This window comes from Ostrinia nubilalis, chromosome 30 (genome assembly GCF_963855985.1).
Source record: "Ostrinia nubilalis chromosome 30, ilOstNubi1.1, whole genome shotgun sequence".
Lineage (NCBI taxonomy): Eukaryota > Metazoa > Arthropoda > Insecta > Lepidoptera > Crambidae > Ostrinia > Ostrinia nubilalis.
The window spans coordinates 4347473-4371491 of record NC_087117.1 but is presented as its reverse complement, the minus strand read 5'-3'; the positions used below and the strand labels follow the sequence as shown (position 1 = coordinate 4371491).

Sequence of the window (24019 nt, the reverse complement as noted above, 5' to 3'; positions counted from 1 at the left end):
TAGTAGCGCCAGCGGTTCCAAAAGCGCCATCTGTTGTCCAGTTGAGGTATCATGTTTTTGGGTTATTGCTCGAAGTTGCAAAGACTGCAGTCGGGGCAGCGCCTCTTCCTGCGGCGACTGTGTTTGTCGTCCAGCTTGTAGTCGTAGTGACCTGACCTGGTTCTGGAGCGGGATGCAGACCTGAATAGGAATTAGAGACCATATTCATGAGGAATCATTTCAAATTAAATAACAATTTCACGCGAAGGAGTTAACGTTATTTAAGGACTGACTTTAATCCTAAATCTCAAATCTTTGTGCCGTGCAGCGCAGACGTAGATTTAAAAAAATAAAACAAAACTGTCAAACATGACGCTTCCATTTCCCGCCAAAAAGCTTACCACAGATAACTAAGGCTGAGTTGCACCACCTTTATTTTGACAGTGACTATAACCAGAACCGACGTTTTTTGCATGGAGTTGACAGACTTAACGTTTGTTAAATTTAAAGTAAGATGGTGCAACCCAGCCTTAATAGAACTGTTTTGCATTACAACAAAACAGTTATTATGTGTAGAATAAAACACAGCGTTCTGTTGAGAGAGCTGTCTATGATCTTTGCCTAATTTTAGTCTATGGTATAAGAAAACTTACCAATGAAGAATGTTCACTAATTTTGTTTTTTAGCTTTCTGTATTCTCTGTTAAAAATAAAAAATACACGTGAAAGAATTATTTCGATACGTTAATTAGTTTCCAAGATATTGAATTTTAAAAGTGCGGGCGGCGGCCGGCCCGCCATTTTATGCGCGTGACGTCATATTACAACGACTGGCTCATATTTGTATGGGTGGAATCTTGCAAACTGAATTAAGACCCACTTCCAGGCAACCGATTAAGCTGAAATTTCGCAAACACATGTGATTTGGATGACCATGCAATATTATGATGACATGGAGCTGATCTGATGATGGAGCTGGAAGGTGGCCATAGGAACTCTATAATAAACCGACTTAAATGCATCGAGTTTGGGCTCGTTCGTTTTGTATTGATGAGTATTTTAATTCTATATAGTAATCGGGGTCTAATGATGGAGCTGGAAGGTAATTCGCAATAAAACGACACAATCGCATCAAGTTTGGGTTTGGTTCAATTTTAATTTCTGTGATGGGTCTGGGTGTTAATATGTATAATAAGTTTGTATTTACAAAAAAAAATTATTTAAGTATGTTTATATCCGTTTTCTAGTGAGCGGACGCTGTGAATGTACGTCACGCGGGGTCACGTGACCGTCGGCGGGACTCAATATTTAAGCGAACTTTGAATGCCTATAAAATCATAACTACTGGGTATTTTTGAATGAAATAAAAACTTATGTATTTGTAAATGTAAAAGCTTAACTGTAACATAGGTTTCAAGTGATTTTGCATACCTAGTAACATTCTCAATTGTCTCTGCTTTATCATCTAGTTTACCTTCTTCATACACCAGCTGGCACCACTTTCTATGGAAATTGGTGATCTGTCAACTTGACATTTCATAGTCGTCCAACACCAGCAAGCACTTGCTGGAACGCTGTGTTTTATTCTACACATAATAACTGTTTTGTTGTAATGCAAAACAGTTCTATTATGTGCCTTAATAAAACACAGCGTTCTGTTGAGACCTGTTTGTTATCTGCTGGTGTCAAGCACAAACGCTATGTGATATAAAATGTATTAAGAATGAAAGAATATAAAGAAGTTTAATATCACAATACAAAATAATACATTAAACAACTTATTGTACTCTCTGAGAAGCAGACGAACCAATAAGAAACTTATGAAACAAAAAACCAGTCTTTAGGATAAATAACTCAAATTATTTAGGACATCTCCTTGAGATCAACATTATGTCATTAACTTCTTATCAACCAATAAAATCATTCTGGTACTTATGGTAGGTTAATAGTAAGATCTCCCCATCTGAAAATATAAATATGTATAAACATAAACATGTTTTCATCTTGAACAATTAAAACATTACTAAAAACTTGTTATGAATAACATAACATTAAACAATTAACTATTAATAACATGCTTGTAAAATTATAAACTCATAAATACAAGATGTTATTGTTCCTTCGTAGGTCTGCAGTAATATTTCATAAAGGTATACATACCCCCACCTCCAATTAAATATTGGGGGTCTTATCAACTACTCTCTTGTCCAGCCAGTATCTGGATGTTACTGCAGACCAAACACTTCATGGAGAAGCAAATATTCACTGCACTTCTTGGAGAAGTAATTATTCACTAAAAATGATCTTAATCCAATTTGTAATATTTGACCTGGAAAACAGGCGTTATCATATTGTTTATGGAAATAAACAAATTTCACACATAACTCTGGGGTCTCCATTAAAATGAAGTCTTTATCAGCTCACTAATATGAAACTACAGGACATAATTATGCGTTCATCTGGGTGCTTAGCAGTCAGAGACAGTCTGTAGGTGGTTGAATCAGATTCAGATCCAAATATCAGCCAAAATGCTGACGTCATGTCTATAGCGGGGAGGTTCTGGGCCCCCCCCGAAAAACAACCCTAGATACGCCAATGTCACAATGTGATCATATTCTGATACTTCAAAAAGTAATCCTGTAATGTGTCCAAAGGAATGAGATCATGGATTCTTCGATCTGAAGCAAGAAGAAGAATGAAAGCTGTTTATCAAGTAAAATTCAATGCTAGAAGAAAGTCCAGCAGCCGGCAACCAGTCAAATTAATTCCAGTAATTTAATATTAAAGACCGGTGATCTCGGTGTACTTGGCCTTGCAATTGAAATGGCCTTAAGGAACTGATGTACAAAAAGGTAAAGGTAGATACAACTGACCTAAGTATCAGTTTTGTACTGCAAGTTCTTGCTGTAAAAAACAGCTTGGCTAACAGCAGCGCTATCTACAGTAACGGCGTAAAACATCTTTCATCTTCGAATCGGTAACCCAAAAATCCTGGGGGGCACCAGACCAGACCATTCTGGGGTGCCATAGCCCCCGGGGGGGCGGATATATATGGGGGGTACGGACCGCCCCGCGTGCCAAGCCATGCTACGCCGCCACTGGCTACCACATCACTACCAATTGGTAACTTGTGGTCAATGCTGTGAGATTGACCCACATAATGCATCTTATGATTGCTCCTTCCACCACCAATTTTAAATTTTGGAGAGATAACTTATCTACTTGTTGTAGACTAGGGTCTCTAACAGATCCTTTATTAGCACTGGGGCCGATGTTATTAGAATGTATGTTCCGTCTGCCATTCAAGTATGGTAACGTCTGTAGCTGGGAGGTGAAAACACTCATCCAGCTGATAATCCCAGAGACGGCTGAAGGGCGTCATAAAGAATCAGAGTTCTGATCTATTTGCCTTAATGTGGTACAAAAGATGGATAATACTATTTATTAGCTAATTTTCAATTAAAATTTTACTTGTTTATTTAAGGAACACAAACAGTATAATTTTATTTAATATTTAACATCCATCTTTTGAGTCCAGTGTAACATAGTTAATACTACTGCCGTGGCCCTGGAAGCCAATAAGTTTATTTTGGGACACCCCTACATAATGAATATAGCCTCTGTGGCCGGGGGTACTAATGGATTCTAACTGGAATCAAACAAGTCTCTGTCTGCGACTCCCCATACACTGAGTATGGCCTCCGCGGCCTGGGGTACTAATAGATTCCACCTGGGTACTACTCGACCCTTTGATGTTACAGGTGGTCTGGGATACCGTGCCTATGGCCCGGTCTGCAATCCCATCTCCTGGTAGATAACAAGCCGACAGCGTCATGTCGAGCTGTTCGGTCAAGTTCATGAGCTTGGTGGTCAATTTGAGGAGGGCCCGTGATCGAGTACCTCCTTCGTTTCTGACTGTGTCTGTGTCAGAATGTGACCTTCAGGAGCTTGGTGGTCAATTTGAGGAGGGCCCGTGATCGAGTACCTCCTTCGTTTCTGACTGTGTCTGTGTCAGAATGTGACCTTCAGGAGCTTGGTGGTTAATTTGAGGAGGGCCCGTGATCGAGTACCTCCTTGTATCAGGATGTGAACTTCATTCAATCGATCCTTATGACTTAATGCTACATCTCCATCGCATTGGAGTGTCATCATCACTAGTAAAAATATATATGTATTTTTCAAAAGTAAATGCCAACATTACATTTTAGGTGTGCGTTGTAACACTGACCTGTAAAATTTTTGTAAAGTACTGTCTATTTTCCTTCTCTGACCTTTAATCTACTGTTATAATAATATTTTCGAAAAAAAATAATTAGCAACCCTAGTTGAACGCCCCACTACGCATCCGCTGCGTCCACAGATATGGATAGATGCAGCATGTGTCAAAAATTGTATGAAGCCGAGCGTGCCACTTTTTAAACGTCATTAGTGTCATTTTAGCGAATTTTAGTGATTGCCGCAACTTAAAAGTAATCGTATCATCGTATTGCATTTGCAAAGTCATCGAATGATATCGTGCGACTCGATTCGAAAATTAATTAATTCCGATAAAACTGATAATTTGTTAAATACAAAACCAAAAACATCTTTATTTACCTTTTTAAAATAAATTAATTCTTACAAATCATCAAATCTCGTTATTTTTTTTACCCTATCAGCGTTTCAAGACATAAATTTGTCAAGTGCATGAATACATGCATCAGTGTGTCTTATTGTTATGAGTAAGTACGGTTCCTTGGGATCGGTATGAGTGCACCACATACAGGGACCATGGTTTTAACTCTTAAGAGTACATCGCAGGATATGTATTAAAAACAATGCTACTTTATACTTCTTCTACTGCTACTTTATTCTAATTAATTATTTGTTACTTGTGCTGTTAATTACAATTCTCAATCCGTAAATAATTTCTTCTTTCTACCGCACAGTGTGTTATGGGACTGTATAAACGGACATTCTCATTGATTTAATTAAACGTATAGAGCTCAGTTATACAAACATGATAGTAAAACTCCCGTTTGAAAATTCCACGTAGTTTTCGCGTTATAAAAATTCAAAGTTACCTATTTTTTTACTTCAAAATTATGAAAAAATATTGTCACTCGTTAACTAATAACATTTAATTCAGAATTGTTACAATACTTCATAGAGTTAACTAATAACATTTAATTCAGAATTGTTACAATACTTCTACTTATGTTTTTTCTCAAATATATCACGGAGTTTAAAGCTGATTTTATTAATACAATTAGATTAAATATCAGACTATATCTTGCAATTCAAAATGTTTGCATATATTAAGGTATAATTGAGAAAAAAAATAAAAACAAAAATCACTAAAATCATTTTTCCTAATTAACTGAATGCGTTTACGAAGCACTTAATACGCTTATTACGTGTAGTTTTAAGATCTCTATGAAGTATTATAACAATTCTGAATTAAATGTTATTAGTTAACGAGTGAGAATATTTTTGCATAATTTTGAAGTAAAAAAATAGGTAACTTTGAATTTTTATACCGCGAAAACTACGTGGAATTTTCAAACGGGAGTTTTACTATCATGTTTGTATAACTGAGCTCTATACGTTTCATCAAATCAATGAGAATGTCCGTTTATACAGTCCCATAACACACTGTGTACCGTGTTCGTACTACTGTCCTCGTAAAATCATCGTAACCGATTGTTGTAATCGGATTACATGAACATCACTCGACCATGTATGTCCATTTGGACATATCGGAATGGCACGCTTTGACGATCAACTTGCTGTATCTACTCTAATCCATATCTGTGGCTGCGTCTGTGGACTTGGAAGTCTGTGACTTCTTTTCGCCGCAACGGCTTTGAACTAAAGTCTATGGCGTCTATACCTCTTAAAATCCTCTCAGAAACAGCTGCATACTATTGTGTATTTAGTTGACATTGACAGTTTATAATATTGTAACTAATTGTGGGTATACAAATAATAAATCAGTTATGCTTTGACTTGAGTTGATGTTGTATCTTTTACATACCATACCTATTGCTTGAAGAGAGACGTCCTCCGGGGACAGTCAATGTTGCAGTTGGCAAATGTATAAATAATTTTTTTTTTTTTTTTTTTTAAATAAAGTCCCAAGTTTTTGAGCTTGTCTTAGTGCACAAATAAGATCCCAGTCCTTTAAGATATTTAGAGACAATATTCTGCCATGATGTTTCTGAGAGTATTCCAGGCTTGGGAATTTAGGATATTTGTGTTGGCTCTATTTACTTGCGATTGACATGCAAAAAAATAAGGTTTCTGAAAGTCTCAGTGTGTATGAGACATGAGCGATTAAGACAGATCTGTTCTGATGACCCAATAGAATAAATTATATTTTAAGTATATTATTACTCAAATGCCACTGGCACGAGGAGTTTCCGCAACTCCACTTGACACCGCTGAGAAAAATCTGCAGTGCCGAAGACAAAATAAATGGCAGGGCTTCAGTTGTAAGATTCCTTGGAGGAAACGCCTGTGAGTCTCTGCTCTGGCAGATGAAAGTAAGTGTTCTGAGAGTTGACCTTCCTAACCGGTCGTGCATTGTGATCCTGAAGAAGATCTACATACTATTTCAGAAACTAGATAAAAATGTCTTATCGCAACATGAGCATAAAGCCCATCTTTGAAAAGAAACATTGTTTCTATTAAAAGTACTTGACCGTAATTCGAGGCTTATAAATTGAGATAGGCATATCCGTTTCCCGTAGTCTTTACCAATTTTAGTACTCTTTTTACACTATAGAGGGCGTGTTTCCGGTCTCACTAGGCAGTGGCGCCACCTATCTAAAGTTTCGTTAGTTTTAACCGCGCCATTTTTACTCATTGGCGTTCTTGTTCCCGTAGCAGAAAGTTGTTCGCTAAAAAGCGTACAAACGTTTCTAAAAAATTGTGAGTTACCTAGTGCATTACCTACGGAAAAATAAAGTGTTAAAATTATAAGTGTTGGAACATCTAACAGGAAAAAATGTAAGTACTCGTACCTACAAAGTAACATTTTTGCAAGGATTATTCGTTTTGAATGTTTATTGGTATATTATATTTCAAATTATTACGTACGAATATTCACCCTCATAGTGAATTATAAAATATATATTTAGAAGTGAATATTTAGTGTGTTATTTCTTAAGAAGTTAACCTTTTTTTTTATAAAATAATTTACTACCCTCAAAGTGAAATAATTTTCTTACGTAAATTATTCTTATCTAATTACAAAATAGTGTTTAAAATTTTACGTTAAATGAACGAAATAATTATTAACAAATTATTTTAACGGATTTTCCGTTCGACTTTTTCAAAATACAACCTTATAGCAATTTTTCTGCCTGAATTCCTTGGATGGTTTGTAACATAAAGCAAATTTCAGAATGAGTGATGCAAAGTCTCCACTGGTTGAAGAGGAACCGAGGCCTGGGCCAAGTGGTGTGCGTCGGAAGCGGGCTCGCAGCAGTAGCACCGATACTACCAGCACCTCCAGTAGCTCCAGCTCGAGTTCTTCCTCATCGGGAAAACGTAAGCGATCTCGGCGACACCGCCATAAGAAAAATAAAACCCGTCATTCGAAATGGCGTCAGATAACAAAAGATATTAGTGAGTTGCGCAATTTGATTTCAAAGCCTCCTACTCAACATAATTGTGATTTAGATGATCAAGTGTCAATTTATTCGCGGGTCAGTGGGGATCTCTATGAGGATGAAGTGGGCAGTAATGAACTTAATACGATTGTTGATGGTCCGGAACCACACTTTATTTTCGATTTAGAAACTAAACTAAAGGAACCTTCTGTTCCCAAGGCCCCCGATAATTATGTTAAAATGTTAGCCGATGTTCAACGTTTCGGTAATTCAACTTGGTCTGAAGTTAGGTATGCGGACACACAAAAACTTTACAACCATACCCCGGGTTTCGTGGAACTCGAAACTAATGGTGAAATACGATCTTACGATTCCCTTACTCATTTGTCCAAAGCCGATAAGGCTTATGCCGCAATAACTTTTTGTGCCCTCAAACAAAAAGAATGTTTACAAGAGAATATTCGGAGCTTACTAACTTGGGCTAAATCCGATTCAGGTAATTTAAATAACCTAAATGCCAAAATCGAAGATTTATTTCTAAAAGGGGATTTTCATAAAATCTCAAGCGACCTGATACAATTAGTATGCGGCCATAGATCTGAGACTATAGAAATTAAAAGAGATGCGATTCTAAAACATGTTAAGGATCCGGTGGTTAAAGTATCTCTCAATAAGATCCCTCCTTCGAATACACATTTTTGAGGCTGATGCCTTTGCGTCCGCATTAGAAAAAGCCGGGGGGGGTACGTAAGGCCTTTTGGCCACTTAAATCTGATTCCTCACAAAGGGGAATTAATAAAAATCAACGCCATCCCTCGAGGGGAACAGGCGTCAAGAAATTTACGGGACCATCGAGTGGTCCTCAAATTCCTTGTTGTGTTTCTGGCACTTCTTGTCAATCACACAATACAGTACCAACCTCGAGGGTTGCGTACAACAATATGAATCAACACAACTGCCACAACACCATGGCTTACGAAAATGTAAGGGGTTCATTTCAATACCGAGGCTCGAGGTCTCGTGGTTCACAAAGAGGAGGAAGAGGACGAGCATCTTCTCATGCCTCTAGAGGTCAATTCAAACGTAATGATCAATGACTCGAGGTCATTCCAAGCCGGGCAATTAGTCCACTTTTACAAAAAATGGATGGAAATGGGCGCTTCCGAAATAATAATAAAATTAATACAAGGTTATCGCATACCGTTCATTTCGAAGCCTCCTCTGTTCATGCCAAATGCAAACAACTTGTTTCACACTCAAGTATCGGAAGAAATGACAATAATTGTCGAAAAAATGAAAGCTCAAGGCATTCTAAATCCAGTACATGTTGTGACACCCAGTTTCGTATCACACCTGTTTCTAATACCCAAACCAGACGGATCGCATCGTCCGATTTTCAATTTAAAGAAACTCAACGAATATGTAAAAGCAGAGCCATTTCGACTCATAAACATGTACCGGATTCCAGAGTTCCTCCAGCCAAGCGACTGGCTTTGCAAAATAGACCTGAGCCAAGCATATTTTCACCTGAAGGTCACGGAAACGCATCGGCGCTTTCTGAGGCTAATTTACAACGGTCAACTACTAGAAATGACCTGCCTACCGTTCGGCTTGAGTACGGCTCCAAAGACCTTCTCCATACTCACCAACTGGATAGCCCAGACGTTGCGTCAAAAGGGAGTACGAATATTAGTCTATCTAGACGACTTCCTTATCGCTCATCAAAGTCCTGTTATGCTCCAGAAACATGTAAAAATAACCCTAGCACTTCTAAAGACTCTCGGTTGGTGTGTCAACTTCGAGAAGTCAATAACAACTCCTCAAAAGAGCATAACTTACCTAGGCGTATTGTGGAGAACTTGGGACAACCTCAAGTCGTTGCCAATAGAAAAGATCATAACAATCATAGAAAAGGTTCGTCAAATTCTAAATCAGGGACATGTAGTACTGAGCGAAATACAAAGTCTCGTAGGACTTTTAAACTTTGCCAGCTTTGCAGTGCCACGAGGCCGACTTCATCATCGTCATCTCCTGAGATTCATGAATGCCTTAATAAAACAACCAAAGGCCAGATTTGCATTACCCCTAGAAGTCCAAACCGAGTTAAAGTGGTGGATTCAAAATTGCCACAACTCGTCATTACTACATTTCCCTCCCCCGTCGCATTTCCTCACGACGGACGCGTCGGATCTCGCGTGGGGTGCACAACTGGACAATGTACCTCTGACAGGCTCTTGGTTACCCGAGGAACAAAATCTCCATTGCAACATGAAAGAGATGTTGGCTATATTACACGTCATTCGGCTATATGCGCACAAGTTGAGTCACAGTTCTCTCTTAATACAATGCGACAACAGAACGGTAGTAGCTCACCTTCGAAAAGAGGGGGGGACGAAATCGTTACCACTGATGGACTTAACTCAAGAGTTATTGACATTACTGGACCAACACCAAATATTTTTTACTATCCACTACATTCCCGGGCGATACAACAACCATGCCGATCACCTATCGAGACACCGACGTCCACCAGAATGGCACCTGTTGCCAAAATGTCTAGAAAGGATATTCACAAAAATGGGGACCCCTGTGATAGACCTGTTTGCGTCGGAGAGAGCTCACGTAGTATGCAATTATGTATCACTAGACCAGACAGACCCCAAAGCACTGTTCTACGACGCGTTCAGCATGTTGTGGAATTATCCTCTAGCGTGGATATTCCCTCCGCCATTCCTAGTGCCCAAAGTTCTGGCACATCTGAACCAATCGACAGGTGTGTTCCTAATAGTTGTGCCTCGGTGGCAGAAGGTATTTTGGAGGGCAGACCTCAAAGCAAGAGCCCTTGCAGCTCCGGTTGTTCTGAAGAACCTGTCAATGAACCTAGTGGACACATCAACAGGCCTTCCTCCTCCGAATATAGAGGACCTGACACTCGAAGTCTGGAAATGTGGGGGTGGACCGACGAAATAACGGACTGGAATGATAGTCAGGTATCCCTACTAAAACATTCTTGGAGACAATCTACTCTCAAAACATATAAAGTAGCATGGGAGCGCTGGTTAGGATGGGCAAGATCGAATAAGGTAAACCCTAAAAAACCCACAGGCTCTCAACTTGCACAGTTTTTAGCTGATCTTCATCTAATTCATGGCTTGTCATATAATACCATACTGCTGCATAAATCGGTGGTATCCACCTTGTGTAACGCGGATATGTCCAGTCAGTTAAGTTCCCACGTCCTGGTCAAGCATATTCTTAAATCAATATCTCTAAAGAATCCAAAAGTAGTAAAATCAAATATTTGGGATGTTGATATTTTAGCTCAATACTTGTCCAATTGTTCGATAGACAAAAACAACGCTTACCAGACTTCACGACACACAGCTATTCTCTTGCTATTATGTTCAGGGCGGCGGATTCATGACTTAACGTTGCTTAGAGTTGATTCTGATCATTTTATAAAATCAGATAATTATGTTATATTTCGGCCAGAATTTGGATCCAAAACGGATAATATGGACTATAGGCAATCCGGTTGGAAATTAATGACAAATAATGACAACGTTAATCTTAACCCAGTTTTCTGGATTGAGCACACTATATCACTGTTGCAACCTAGACGGGATACAGCTAAGAAATTTAATTTGTTTATGACTGTTAGGGGTCCTGCTAAACCAGCATCTCGAACTGTTATAGCAGGTTGGATAAAACATTTATTTAAAGAAGCAAATATTCAGTTTTCCCCTGGTAGTGTGCGGTCAGCGGTGGCCTCAAAAAATTTGTTAAGTTATCCTCTAGATGAAATTTTAGCGCGCGGGAATTGGAGGTCCGCTAATACCTTTCAAAAGTATTATAGGCGCGAAGTTATTCCTAATAGGAACCCAACAAATACACAAGTATCTCGTTTATTTCATCCTATTGATTAAATAAATTAGAACTTGATCGATATACAATTATACAATAATAATTAATAATTAAAGTGCAATTGCTAACATGATTTACACTCGGATTAGAATCTTATATTATGTTTGTATAAATTATACATTATGTTAATAAATAAATGTAAACAGAATATTAATTGTTTTATTATAAAATCTTAGGTCACATTGGCGTATAATTCAGGTGTTTCCATGTCTCACCAGGCGATAACAGACACTTCTCAATTTATAAGCCTCGAATTACGGTCAAGTACTTTTAATAGCAGCGTTTTACCTGAAATAAAACGTATATTAAAATACTTACCTAATTCGAGGCTTAGTTTTTAACTCTGCCTGGTGCATTTATTCGAAGCCAATGAGTAAAAATGGCGCGGTTAAAACTAACGAAACTTTAGATAGGTGGCGCCACTGCCTAGTGAGACCGGAAACACGCCCTCTATAGTGTAAAAGTCTTTAAATCTCTATAGTCTTAAAATCACGCGCGAACGCCCGAACGAGCGCACGTACTTTGATCTGCTCCGTCTAATTTTATTATTGTAGCGGTTAAAAGTGAACATTAATACCTAAAATGTATACCAATCGATAGCGTACAAAAAACTGTAAAGAATGGTGTGAACTTCATAGAAATCAAAGTGTGTTTAGTGCATTAAAACAATACAAACGTGTTAACAGTCAACGAACAAAACAAACAGTCATCTAGTGCCGTGTTGTGTGTGACTCATCGAGTGAGCGAACGAAATTCGCTATTACCATATATGGTCACAAAGCGACACCACGGTGACACATACGTCCTTAGACAGAACAAGCTGTACAAATTTTTCATCGCATCACTCATCGACGCCGTGGCCTAGTGGGCGACGCGGTGGTTATATGGCTTTTTGCGCTTGAAATCGCAAGAGTCGCAGTGTTCAAATCACGATCATAAAAATATTTTTGCTTTTTTTTTGTTTGTTTTTTTTTTATTTTTCATATTAAAAATAAACAAACATGTCTATGTCAAAGAGTAAAACAATGAAGTTAAAATGCGATAAATGCAAAAACAACATTCCTAAGAGAGAATATCTGATTTGTACACAATGCAAAATGAACCTAGATTTGGAATGTGCAAATGTAACATTTGCGAGATTTAAGATTATGGACGCGGACCGCAAAAAGAAATGGAAATGCGACAAATGCATAATAATTAAACCTGCACTGAAACCCAAGTCACCGCTACTTAAAAATGCGACGTCGTCATCACTATGTAGCAACATTAGTAACAGCGATGTGACAAATGATAATGTAACTACCCGGCAGCGAAACAAGCTTCGCGCATCTTCAGTCGAACTACTTGATAAATCCTGCGAGGACTCTATGACTCAGTGCGGCTCCTCAACCTTGCTTCAGGACTCGCACATGAGTCTACCAGACCTAAATATAGCTGATGATAAAGAGTTACAGGAAGAAATTAACATTCTCAAAACAAAATTAGCAAGCGCTCACGCTGAAATTGATCGCTTAAGTATGCAAGTTACAAATCTACAGAAAAGAATGACCGAACAAACAAGAAAAAAACAAGTTTTAGAGCATCTACTTACAGAGCCTTCTTCACGTAAATTAACACCTCTGAAACAAAATCAATTGAAACATTCACATGCGAGCACACCCCGACGAAGGTCTCCTGCATCTGACTCATGTGAAAAGCCTCAAAAATCGAATAAAGCTCAAGCAAAAACTACGGCGCGTAATTTGAATAAAAACATACCATCTGTAGACAAATCAAACACGGAGTCACCAAAATCAACTCTCGACTGTACATTACCTGAACCTATCACCCGGACCCAACCAAAAATTTACATCTTCGGCAGTCAACAATGCGTTGGCCTGGGCTATCAACTTCTACGATCAAGATCTAAAAGCAGCTTCGGACAATACTCAGTATGTGCATCCACTAAACCAAACGCTACAACAGAGGAGATACTCAAAGGGTGCGATAATATTGATGACTCGGCGCAAAACTATGTAATACTATGCGCTGGTGAACATGATCACAATCCAACTAAAGTTGTCATAGAATATGCATCGGTTCTAAAAAGATTTAAACTTATTAACATTATTGTATTAAGTGTTATCAATAATCAATACCTAAACACAGATAAACTAAATAAATGTATTGAAAATATATGCAGACATATACCTAACTGTAATTTTGTTGACATCAATGATAATCATTCACAATTGAGTAATTATAAGTATCTAAGTATGATGTGTGGAAAAATAAATTTTCTTATTGACTATCACAATTACAGCAACAAGTACCTGTCATCTAAAGGTATACGAGATGTCATTAAAGCTAATAGGACAAAAACTAATAATAAAACAAATGGGAAATCGACCCTTAAAAAAGGCACTATTTTATATTACTTCCCTGTAATTAGCAAAATAGCATCTTCCGAGCAAAATTTTTTATTGGCAACGGGCAAGTCTCCAACACCAATAAGGTAACCGAACAAAATGAGCGGAAACTTACCTTATTTCACCAAAACATAGCTGGAGTCTTAAACAAAAATGAAATATTTGCTCTAACAATCACGGAACTTACTAACGAACTAGGTCAAATAGATTTCATATGCTTGACTGAAACGTTTATAAAAAAGGGGTCGGAATGTAATTTACAACTGCCGGGCTACCAACTGGCAGCTTGCTACTGTAGAAAAGACCAAAGACGAGGGGGCTCCTGTATATTGGTTAAAAGTGATTTAGATTACGTACCTTTAAATATCATTAATGAGATGGCATGTTCCTTTAACTTTGAGTGTTGTGGAATCGAATTGACAAGCTATAATCTTATAATAATATGCATATATAGGACACCAAACTCAAATATGCAGATATTTCTTGATAAATTGTCGCTACTCCTAGGAAAAATAACAAAAAATAATAAAAAGCATGTCATAATTTGCGGTGACTGGAATGTTGACATCCTAAAGGACAATTCCAAATCAAAGGACCTTAAATCTACTCTACTAAACCATAATTTACGCCCACACATAAATGTACCTACTAGAAAAGTCTCTAGTATAGATCAAATAGCCACTAATCTGGTAAATTCGAAGATAAAGGTTAAGATCCATAATTTAGCATTATCAGACCATGATACGGGACAATCACTATCTTTCTCCGTTCCCAAGATACGTAATGACGTCAAATCTGTTAAACAATGGTCTGAAAATCGACGAGACTTTTGTAAAGCAAATATTGAAAAATTTTGCGAATGCCTATCGTCTCTATCATTTAGCGAGGTTTATAAAGAAAAAGATTGCGACAAAGCGTTTGAAATATTTCATGATTTAATAAAACTTATGTACAATCTCTGTTTTCCATTTATACAGGTAAAAATTTGGAAAAAGTCCATAAAAAATAGATGGATTACTAAAGGTTTAAAAAAATGCTGTGTGACCAAAAGATCATTATATTTCAAATACCAAAACGACGCTTCCAATAAAAAACAAAACAAAAAATTATACTTACACTATACAAAACTATTGAAAAAATGCATACAAAAATCGCAACAAATTAATAATAACACGTATTTGACAAAATCTAAGAATAAATGTAGTGCATCATGGAATATTATTAAAAATAATACCAATTTGACTAGTAAAAAACATGACATAAATGCAATTAAGAACAATGACATAATTTATAATAATCCTAATGACATATGTGAATTATTTAATAACTACTATATTAATTTGACTAATAATGACACTAATAATAAAAATGTGAACAAAAATAAATGTAATATTAATGATACGCATATTAATAGTATTTTTTTAAATCCAATTAGTGAATCTGAGGTTGTAAAGATTATCAAATCTCTGAACAACACCAATTCTGCGGGATATGATGAAATATGCACAAAAATAATAAAAATATGTTCCGATCTCATAGCGTCGCCTTTAGCGAATTTATTAAATAAGTCCTTTGAACAAGGAATTTTTCCTAAGCGACTTAAAATATCTATAGTCAAACCTATATTTAAAAAGGGCGACCCTACTGAGGTGGTGAATTACAGACCGATTACACTAGTGCCAATCTTATCAAAGGTTTTTGAGAAGGCAATGTTCAATAGGCTGGAGGGCTTTCTTACCAAAAATAACACACTGGTGTCGAATCAGTTCGGATTTAGAAGGGGTAAGTCTACCACTCAGGCTTGTTTTTCTTTGGTCAAGGAAATAACTGAATCTTTAGATAAAAAACAAATAGTTATAGGTCTATTCTTGGACATGAGTAAAGCTTTTGACTATGTTTGTCACTCCCGGCTACTTTATAAACTTGAAAAATATGGCATAAGAGGAAAAGCATATGAATGGCTTAAGAGCTACTTATTTGAGCGTTCTCAGCTCACAGAAATAAACAAAATAATAAACAATAAAAATACTACCTCTCAATCTTCCACTAAAATTATTAGCTCTGGCGTGCCTCAGGGCAGTATACTAGGACCTTTACTTTTTTTATTGTATATAAATGACTTGCCTAAAACATTAAAACAAGAATGTATTTTATTCGCGGATGACACCACATTAATAATTAAATGTAAGGATAAAAAATATATAGAAAATGCAGTTAATGATGAGTTAAAAAGAGTTATAGAATGGCTGGACCAAAATCAATTAAAGATAAATTTAAATAAAACAAACGCTTTACACTTCAAAGCTTATAACCAGGCAGATGCATGTATTAATATAACGTACAATAACATACCCATACACCAAGTTTGCTCTACAACGTTTCTAGGTATAACCTTAGATACACATCTAAACTGGAAGGAACATGTAGATAAAATATGCATAAAATTAGACAAATTCGTATTTGCCTTGCGTCGCCTACGACTAGTAGCCTCTCAAAACACTGCCTTGTCGGCGTACCATGGCTATGTGTCTTCAGTCTTAAGGTACGGTATAATTATATGGGGACACTCAGTTGAAGTACTAAGAGCGTTTAGAGTTCAAAAAAAATGCATTCGTGCTATAAGTGGTGCCGACTATTTAGAGCACTGTGAACCGCTATTTAAGCGCCTTAAAATATTGCCTTTACCTTGCCTATACATCTTGGAACTTTGTTTGTTTGTTAAAAACCATCCGCATCTCTTTCCTTTGCATGACACGGTCCTTGGAAAGTCTAACAGCAGAGACGCAAGTAGATTATATGTACCAAGCCAAAGACTTACAATATACTCTAATAATGTGTATTGTAATGCAATCAGAGTATATAATAAGCTGCCCAGTAGAGTTAGAGAACTAACATTAAATAAATTTAGACACACTTTAAATAAATGGCTGTTGGAAAAGTGCTTCTACTCCATCAAAGAATTTATTGACATTAAAATAAATGACTCAATGTTTGAATGCTAATTGACGACTCAAAAGGAATAAAGGTTGACATTGTAATGTGTATTTTATGAATAATATTGTGTAGTGAAATGTATTATACAGTGAATGACTTTTTAAATGATAGAATGATGTGACATCGGTAATGTAACTTAATTTGACATATTTTATACAATTAATTTAAATTTATTTTGACACTTGCAATTCAAATTTCGTTTCCTGACATTTATTTATTGTATTGTTACTGTCATGGTATGAAAAACAACAACGAGTAAAATAAGATTTTGAGTCATTTTGAGTTGTAAAAATATGTAAAGTCTGAAACTAAATGTAGCAATAATTAACATAACTTTAAAAACAAGAACTTTTGCACGTCGCATGCGACAGAATATGCTGGAATTTATTAAATTAACACCTATCTGTAACCATGTTCTTGCAAATAAATGATTTTTTATTTATTTATTTATTTAAAAAAGAGTACTAAAATTGGTAAAGACTACGGGAAACGGATATGCCTATCTCAATTTATAAGCCTCGAATTAGGTAAGTATTTTAATATACGTTTTATTTCAGGTAAAACGCTGCTATTAACTTCTTATCTTGAATTCTTTTGAGAATTTTTAAGTAGGTATACTCGCATATTGTTTAATTTAAATATGATAGGGTGTTCAACCAGATCTGTGACCCACCCATGACTAGGTTGGGGGAGCCTTTTGTAATGTTGTACGAAGGTTAATATTAGCAATTACCTTAAACAGTGCTCGCATTCATTAAAAAGATTCCGCTCTTTTTTCCACAAAGAATTGCATTGTGGTTTCAGGGTTCTTGGATTATCAAGCCAGAACCAAACATTACAAAATAAAATTTTTGAAATAAATGATTAACATCTAAATTTAAGAGGCCTTTTAAGCCCAATCAAAAATAATTTTACTTATTTATGAATAGAATGATAGTAACAATTGCACCATTCAAACAGAATGTTCAACTAGCTGCCTTTAACCCGCTATAAGGTAGCCAAATTGCTGCAATTTATCTCATTAATAATTCGCTCAGTCAGCAGGAAAAGGAAAAGTAATATTCTATCTTCCTTATGATTGATCTTAACTTCACTTTACGATAACGAAGTAACTGAAATCGTTCTTTAGAGGAACTGAATACTACTTTGCAAGCTATTACCATCTAGTAGGCTTGATGTAGAAGGTAAGTGGTGCGCAACAAAGTTGGAAATAACATTCATCTGAGTCGTCAAGTTTCGACCGAGTGTCTTACGAGTGGGGTTAACACTTACATGGCCTCCGTCGCCTATTTGGAGGTGGTGAAGCAAACATTTCCATTTCCGAGGATGATGAGGATGAATCTGAAAAAGACGACTCGGATTTCGAGCTTTTCCTTCATCCGGGCCGACAGAAGTCAACCTTTCACCGTCACCACTCTTTACCCTTACACTCTGCTTCACTTATATTTCCTATTTGCACATTTTAACTGTGTTTTATTCTTATTTTATACTTATAAATAAGAGAGAAAACATTTTTGCTGTGTAGGCGGCAAAAATCACAAACGCTATGAAATGTCAAGTTGACAGATCACCAATTTCCATAGAAAGTGGTGCCAGCTGGTGTATGAAGAAGGTAAACTAGATGATAAAGCAGAGACAATTGGTAAGTTTTCTTATACCATAGACTAAAATTAGGCAAAGATCATAGACAGCTCTCTCAACAGAACGCTGTGTTTTATTAAGGCACATAATATTCTAGCGCATAGGTTAGGTTAGGTTAGGTTTTTCTTGAATGTTGGCATTACCTGGATCGCGAGCGGGAGAGCCGGGGTGAGTGCCGGCACTCGTCCATGTCGTCGTCAAGCTGCCCCTTGAACAGCACGCCCCAGTACTGGTAAGCCAGGTAGATGAGCGTCAGAACGCCTGCTACCTGGAACATAAACCGCGCGTTATGTCTTCACCCTTAAAGCTCAGTAAATAAGGGTCAATTTTCAGTACTAGTACACCAGGATTAGCGTCAGTCCGCCTGCTAACTGAAACATACATCTGCGCTTGTGCCATAGCTTGTGCAGGCAAAGCCGCGGGTAGAAGCTAGTTTTATCAAAAGGTACAACTAAACATAGGTTAATTCCAATTTGGGTAAGCTGGGAAGGAAAATAAATAAGTCAAATTGCTTCTGAAGCAATAAGCAAGCTCCTGTAAGCAAACAACACAATAAACCAATTAGTCGATTAAGATCCATTAAGATAAGACGTATTATTTACCACAATAGCAATTACACCATTTGACTGAATTTAGAAGACATAATAATAGGTGGTTAATCTAAATATCTTAATGGATTAAGTAGTATGACTTTCTGATATGCTTTATTACGCATGATCAGTGCGTGCTCTAGGTTCCTACGTATTTTCCAGGAAAATTCGTGTAAAAACACGCATTTAAAAGGAAAAATTGTAGAAACTACTTCTAAGTGACTTGAAAAAGCTTAATACTGGTTATTTACTTGATTGGAAGCAGACACCATAATTTTATTACATCATAAAGTAGTTACCAGGAGTCCAGGATGTCGGAAAGAAAAAAAGACCACAGAAAGAGAAAACCAACCGCAATATTCAGCTGTCTCGCTCGCACGAAGTCTATCATGGAGTCTACCAAGGACTCCATAGCTCCTGTATACGAACTTTACGCGGGCTTCTGCCGAGAAACCACTTTGCATGGATTAAAACATACTGTAAAAGACCAAGTGCACTGGTGCGAAAGGTAAACACAAAATACTGGGCAATTTTCTATATTATATTTCTTTGGGAAACGAGAATTTACATTGTGCTGTCAAATGACGGGACTGACAGTTGGCAGTTCGATTTGCAAATCTTGGTTTTTTTCTTGGTGGCCAGCTTGATCCCAATCTGCCAAGAAGGTTTTAATAAGTCCTCACCATGTTCGGTGTCCTCCCTTTATTGGTTATTTTCGATGAGGGAGATCCATAACCCAAAGATTTCCACAGCGACTGGTCCTGCTGCCAGCATCCGTACCTCTTTCCTATTATTTTTGAAGCTGGAGTGTATTATTTTACACATTCTTAAAGTTTGTTCGAGCAGGTTCCTCTGGTTCGTGCTGACCCTCAGTGCCTTCTTCGGTGCGGTCTACTGCGCACTGAGCCAGCTATCCAGGTGGGCACTATTTTACTTTCTCAAACCGTCTGAATTCGAAAGTTATTTTGTATTCCCAGTTGAGTTGTCAGCAGGGTACTCCTTAAGATTATGTCATTGTACACTTTAAGGATACGCCCATGCACACCCACATTGTATCATTATTCATCATCATTTCCCGACACTACCTACCAAAGTGGAGTGAAACAGAGGTGTGTGGCAGATTTTCAAATTTTTACACCCCCAGCCCTTTCTACTCCGCTGTAGTACCCACCCAACGAAGGATGGGGCCTACCCAGTAAAACTCGGCGGAGCTTCCAGTTGCTGTCTGTCAGACATTACAAATACAAATATTTTATTCAGTACTTTAAGTCCTTTCCAGGGCGCTTACTTATACATACCTACACGTCCCAAATAGTTTTCCCTACCACCACTTCGAGACAACATGGGCACGTGCTGAGAAGTTTCGTCCGCAGCTCCGTCCTAAGCTAGTATACCAGTAGTCCTAAGATGCACGCCGTGATAACTTTTATCGACGTCAAAATGTATGGGCAAAATCGATAAAACGGCGTGATGATAACCGCTTATCGCGGCGCGCATCTTAGGCCTAAACTGACTGATCTCATTAGGATATTCCTGCAGATACAACGTGGAGCCGGTGGTGGTGTCGATGCAGCGCGACTATCGGCGCTGGTGGAGCACCTTCCCCGCCGTCACCGCCTGCTTCACCGACCGCGTGGAGCCCGACAAGGCCAAGCTGGCCATCGAGATGTTAGCTACTGCCCTTAGCCTAGCCGCAGACTTATGCTTCAGCCACATCAACCGCGGACTGTCATGGGTCGCGCGACCTGTCATTGACCTATGATCGCGCCGGCGATGGCGCGGCGATCTGCACGCGTTAGTGCCTTTTCACACGTCCCGGTTGCCGGCTAACCGGCGCCGGGTATCCGGTGGTGAAGTGTATGGGCATGGTACGTAGCTTTCACATGTTCCGGCGTAATTAATCCGGCATGCCCATACACTTCACCACCGGGTACCCGGCGCCGGTTAGCCGGCAACCGGAACATGTGAAAAGGGTCTTAGTGTGGTTGAAGCTTTACAAACTTTTTGTCGGCCGATAGTCAGGTATAGGTCGCTCAACAAGAGTTGAGGCAATCAACTATCGTCGCGTGACCAATACGGATTGATGCTGGAGGGAGTTGTCTGTCAGTGTAAGGTAATATGGGCCACAGTTCCTGCTACCCATTTCCAGTCATGTTGTCTCGTTCTATCGCAAAGAATCGCTATTTGATGACAGCGAGAGAAAAAACGGTAATGGGTAGCTGGAACTGTGGCCCACTGTACATAAGTTGTATGTGTGTATGTGTTTTGGTGATCAGTTTATAAAAGATGCTGGTCACAGACCAAAAGCTAAGCTAAAAGTTATTGGTCATCCGTCATGTCTGTGAACAGGCGCTGCCTTCGGGGACTGGTCAAACCAAGTTGTCCAGATTTTTACGCTTTTAATTTTGGATCCCGCCTAACTCAGTCAGTGCCTAAGGTATGGGAGCAGCACGGGAGGGGTGACATTGACATAATGACATGACAGAGCATATAAATCTGAAGAAGATCTGAAGTCTCGCTCAGGACACGTGCAGCGCCGTCGTGGCCTCTTTAGAGCCCTTTTTTCCATCGGCAAATGCTTTGCGCATAACCACTGGCAAGCCACTGGCTGATGGGGGTGGTCAGTGGATTATGTGGGACACCCAGCCAGAAGGGCGGGGCCTACCCACTAAAACCCGACGGTGTCCTACGGGGTCATTGACACGGAGCCGAGGCCTCTTTAGAGCCCTAGTTTAGCTTAATTGAGCTCACATACTTAGCTGATACAGTTTTCCATAGCGTTGCTTCGATTATTTCACCACTTCTAGGAATTGGAACGTGACAGAAGAGTCTGACCCGACCCGCTACGCGTACTACGCCGGGTTCATCGACCTGGTGACTGACGTGTCCTTCAGGAGCAACCTGCAGAACTTCTGGAAGTACCAGAACGATGAGTCCGTGAGGGGCATCGATCTGCTGCAGCTGGCTCTGAGCGTGCACCCGACTATACTGCTGAAGGTCATGGTTTCGGACTCTATTAAAGAGGTACGCATTAAAGAGGGAAGTATGCATAATAATTGTTATCAGAGGTATACTGAATAATTTGTTAGTTTTAAGCTGAGTTGCACCTTCCCTTCTATGATCTGAGGTTGCACCATCATAACTACTGTCAAAAATCTGTCAAATTCCATACAAAAAACACCGGTTATTATTATAGTTACGGTTAAAGTAAGTTGGTGCATCTGAGCCTAAGCTAACTGGTAGGGAGTAACTCGTCACTCTCACTCACAGTGGCACGCGGCGTGGTGTGAGATTTATCTTTACTTTGACCTTCAAATTACAAAACTTTAAAACTTATCGGTTATCGGTTTCCCAAAGCTAAAATGCTCCTCAAGATTTGGAGAATACGTCAGGTCATAGCTATCAACACCGTACCACCTTTCGCGAGCTGTTATCATTTGTCATTACTGTGCATGGAGTTACATATTATACTACAACGAATACTGACCGTCTGAAGTTGATACGGTTACGATCCCTTTCCAGGTTGATAAGTGTGCTACGTCCTTAAGTATGCGTTGCAGTACGGAGTTTGATAAGTGTGCTTCGTACTTACTCGGCTCCCTTTAGACCCGTTATTTTTCCAGGTGTTCTGGATGCCAGTCATGACAGAGGTGGGCATGTGTCTGACCTTCAACTCGATGTATGCGAGGTTCCAGTTCATGCTGCCAGACATGGAATGGCACCAGAGTGAACTGCATAAATGCCACTACCATAGCGGGCAGTGCTATGTCAGGATCGACTCCGTGAACAATGGTGTTAGGGTAAGTGTTTAGGGAAATACAACCCGATCGAGCTAACTGCGCATGTCTCCCTCGTCTCCCTCGCACTCACCTGTATACCTCCGGTCCCCGCGTTTGCCCTGTCCGTACTGGAGCGTCGATGTGACGTCAAGGCTGCCACGTGCGCAGTCAACTCAACCGGGTTGATTTTTTGCAATAAGCAGTCCTTCGTTCGCGCGTTAGATCATAGCTTGAAGTCCTATCATCGCAGTCAGTCGATTTATTTAAGTTAAAAATAGTTTTTGAGATTTTACTATTTATAGGCAATTAAGGTAAATGGAAAAATATTTTGTTTAACCTTGACTTTTCATTTGTTTCCGACAGTATTTCGTCCATTCTCCGTTCGAGATATCCACCGCAATCTCCAATCCGACTGGAGAGGTAATGCCGGGGGAGGAGCTGATTATCGACTTTAAGGTCAGGAACAAAATAAATCGTCAAATGCTTGATTGATATTGACTGGTTCATACACTAAGGCAGGGCATTCACCAGTCTGACACCGAACCTTATCCAGTGCTGCCAGCCAACTGGGGAGCGAAAATGTATTACAAAAGTGACACGCTCACTCACACGCTGCATAAAATTCTTAAGTGCGTTCTTGTTGATTCACAATATTCACATCACCACGCACAACGGTTCTTTTAACCTCAACTGGAAAGCTCTTACAAACTTGAATCAAACTAGCAAAAATAAAAAAGAAGCAAAGAACCGAACTGTGACGATCAAGCCGAAGGTGGAAGAAAGCTTCACTCGGAATCCCAAAGATTAGACGACTGATGATGATGATAATGATAACACGGTGTTCACATGTTAATTACTGCACCCAGGCTGTCGAGATCCAGGCTTCACCAAGCGTGAAGAAGCTCCGACCTGACCAGCGCCGGTGCCATTACCCTGATGAGTGGATCAGCGACTCTGTCAGGGTAAGCAAACGACGTCTCATGAAAAGCCGGTAGCAGAAGTTGGACACGATAAGTCGAAGTTATCTCTCCTGTTTCTTATTTTTACTTTAGTTCTTTAATTCTTCCGACAAAGATTTTCACAACGACAAGTCCTAAACTGCCCGCATTT

General features: G+C 38.7%; 1 protein-coding gene across 1 annotated transcript; it reads left to right on the top strand.

The window, feature by feature from the left end:
• Positions 1-20537: 20537 nt before the first annotated feature.
• Positions 20538-23401, top strand: LOC135085922 (uncharacterized). Its single transcript, XM_063980705.1, has 5 exons — positions 20538-20572; positions 20670-20798; positions 21938-22154; positions 22754-22930; positions 23273-23401. The coding sequence occupies exons 1-5, from the start codon at positions 20538-20540 to the stop codon at positions 23399-23401; spliced, it is 687 nt and encodes a 228-aa protein (XP_063836775.1).
• The last annotated feature ends 618 nt before the right edge of the window (positions 23402-24019 follow it).

Coding starts and splice junctions, on each gene's coding strand:
- LOC135085922 (XM_063980705.1), top strand. CDS start 20,538: ATGCACGCCGTGATAACTTTTATCGACGTCAAAAT. Junction 22,155..22,753: donor TTTCGGACTCTATTAAAGAG/GTACGCATTAAA, acceptor TTATTTTTCCAG/GTGTTCTGGATGCCAGTCAT. Junction 22,931..23,272: donor CCGTGAACAATGGTGTTAGG/GTAAGTGTTTAG, acceptor TGTTTCCGACAG/TATTTCGTCCATTCTCCGTT.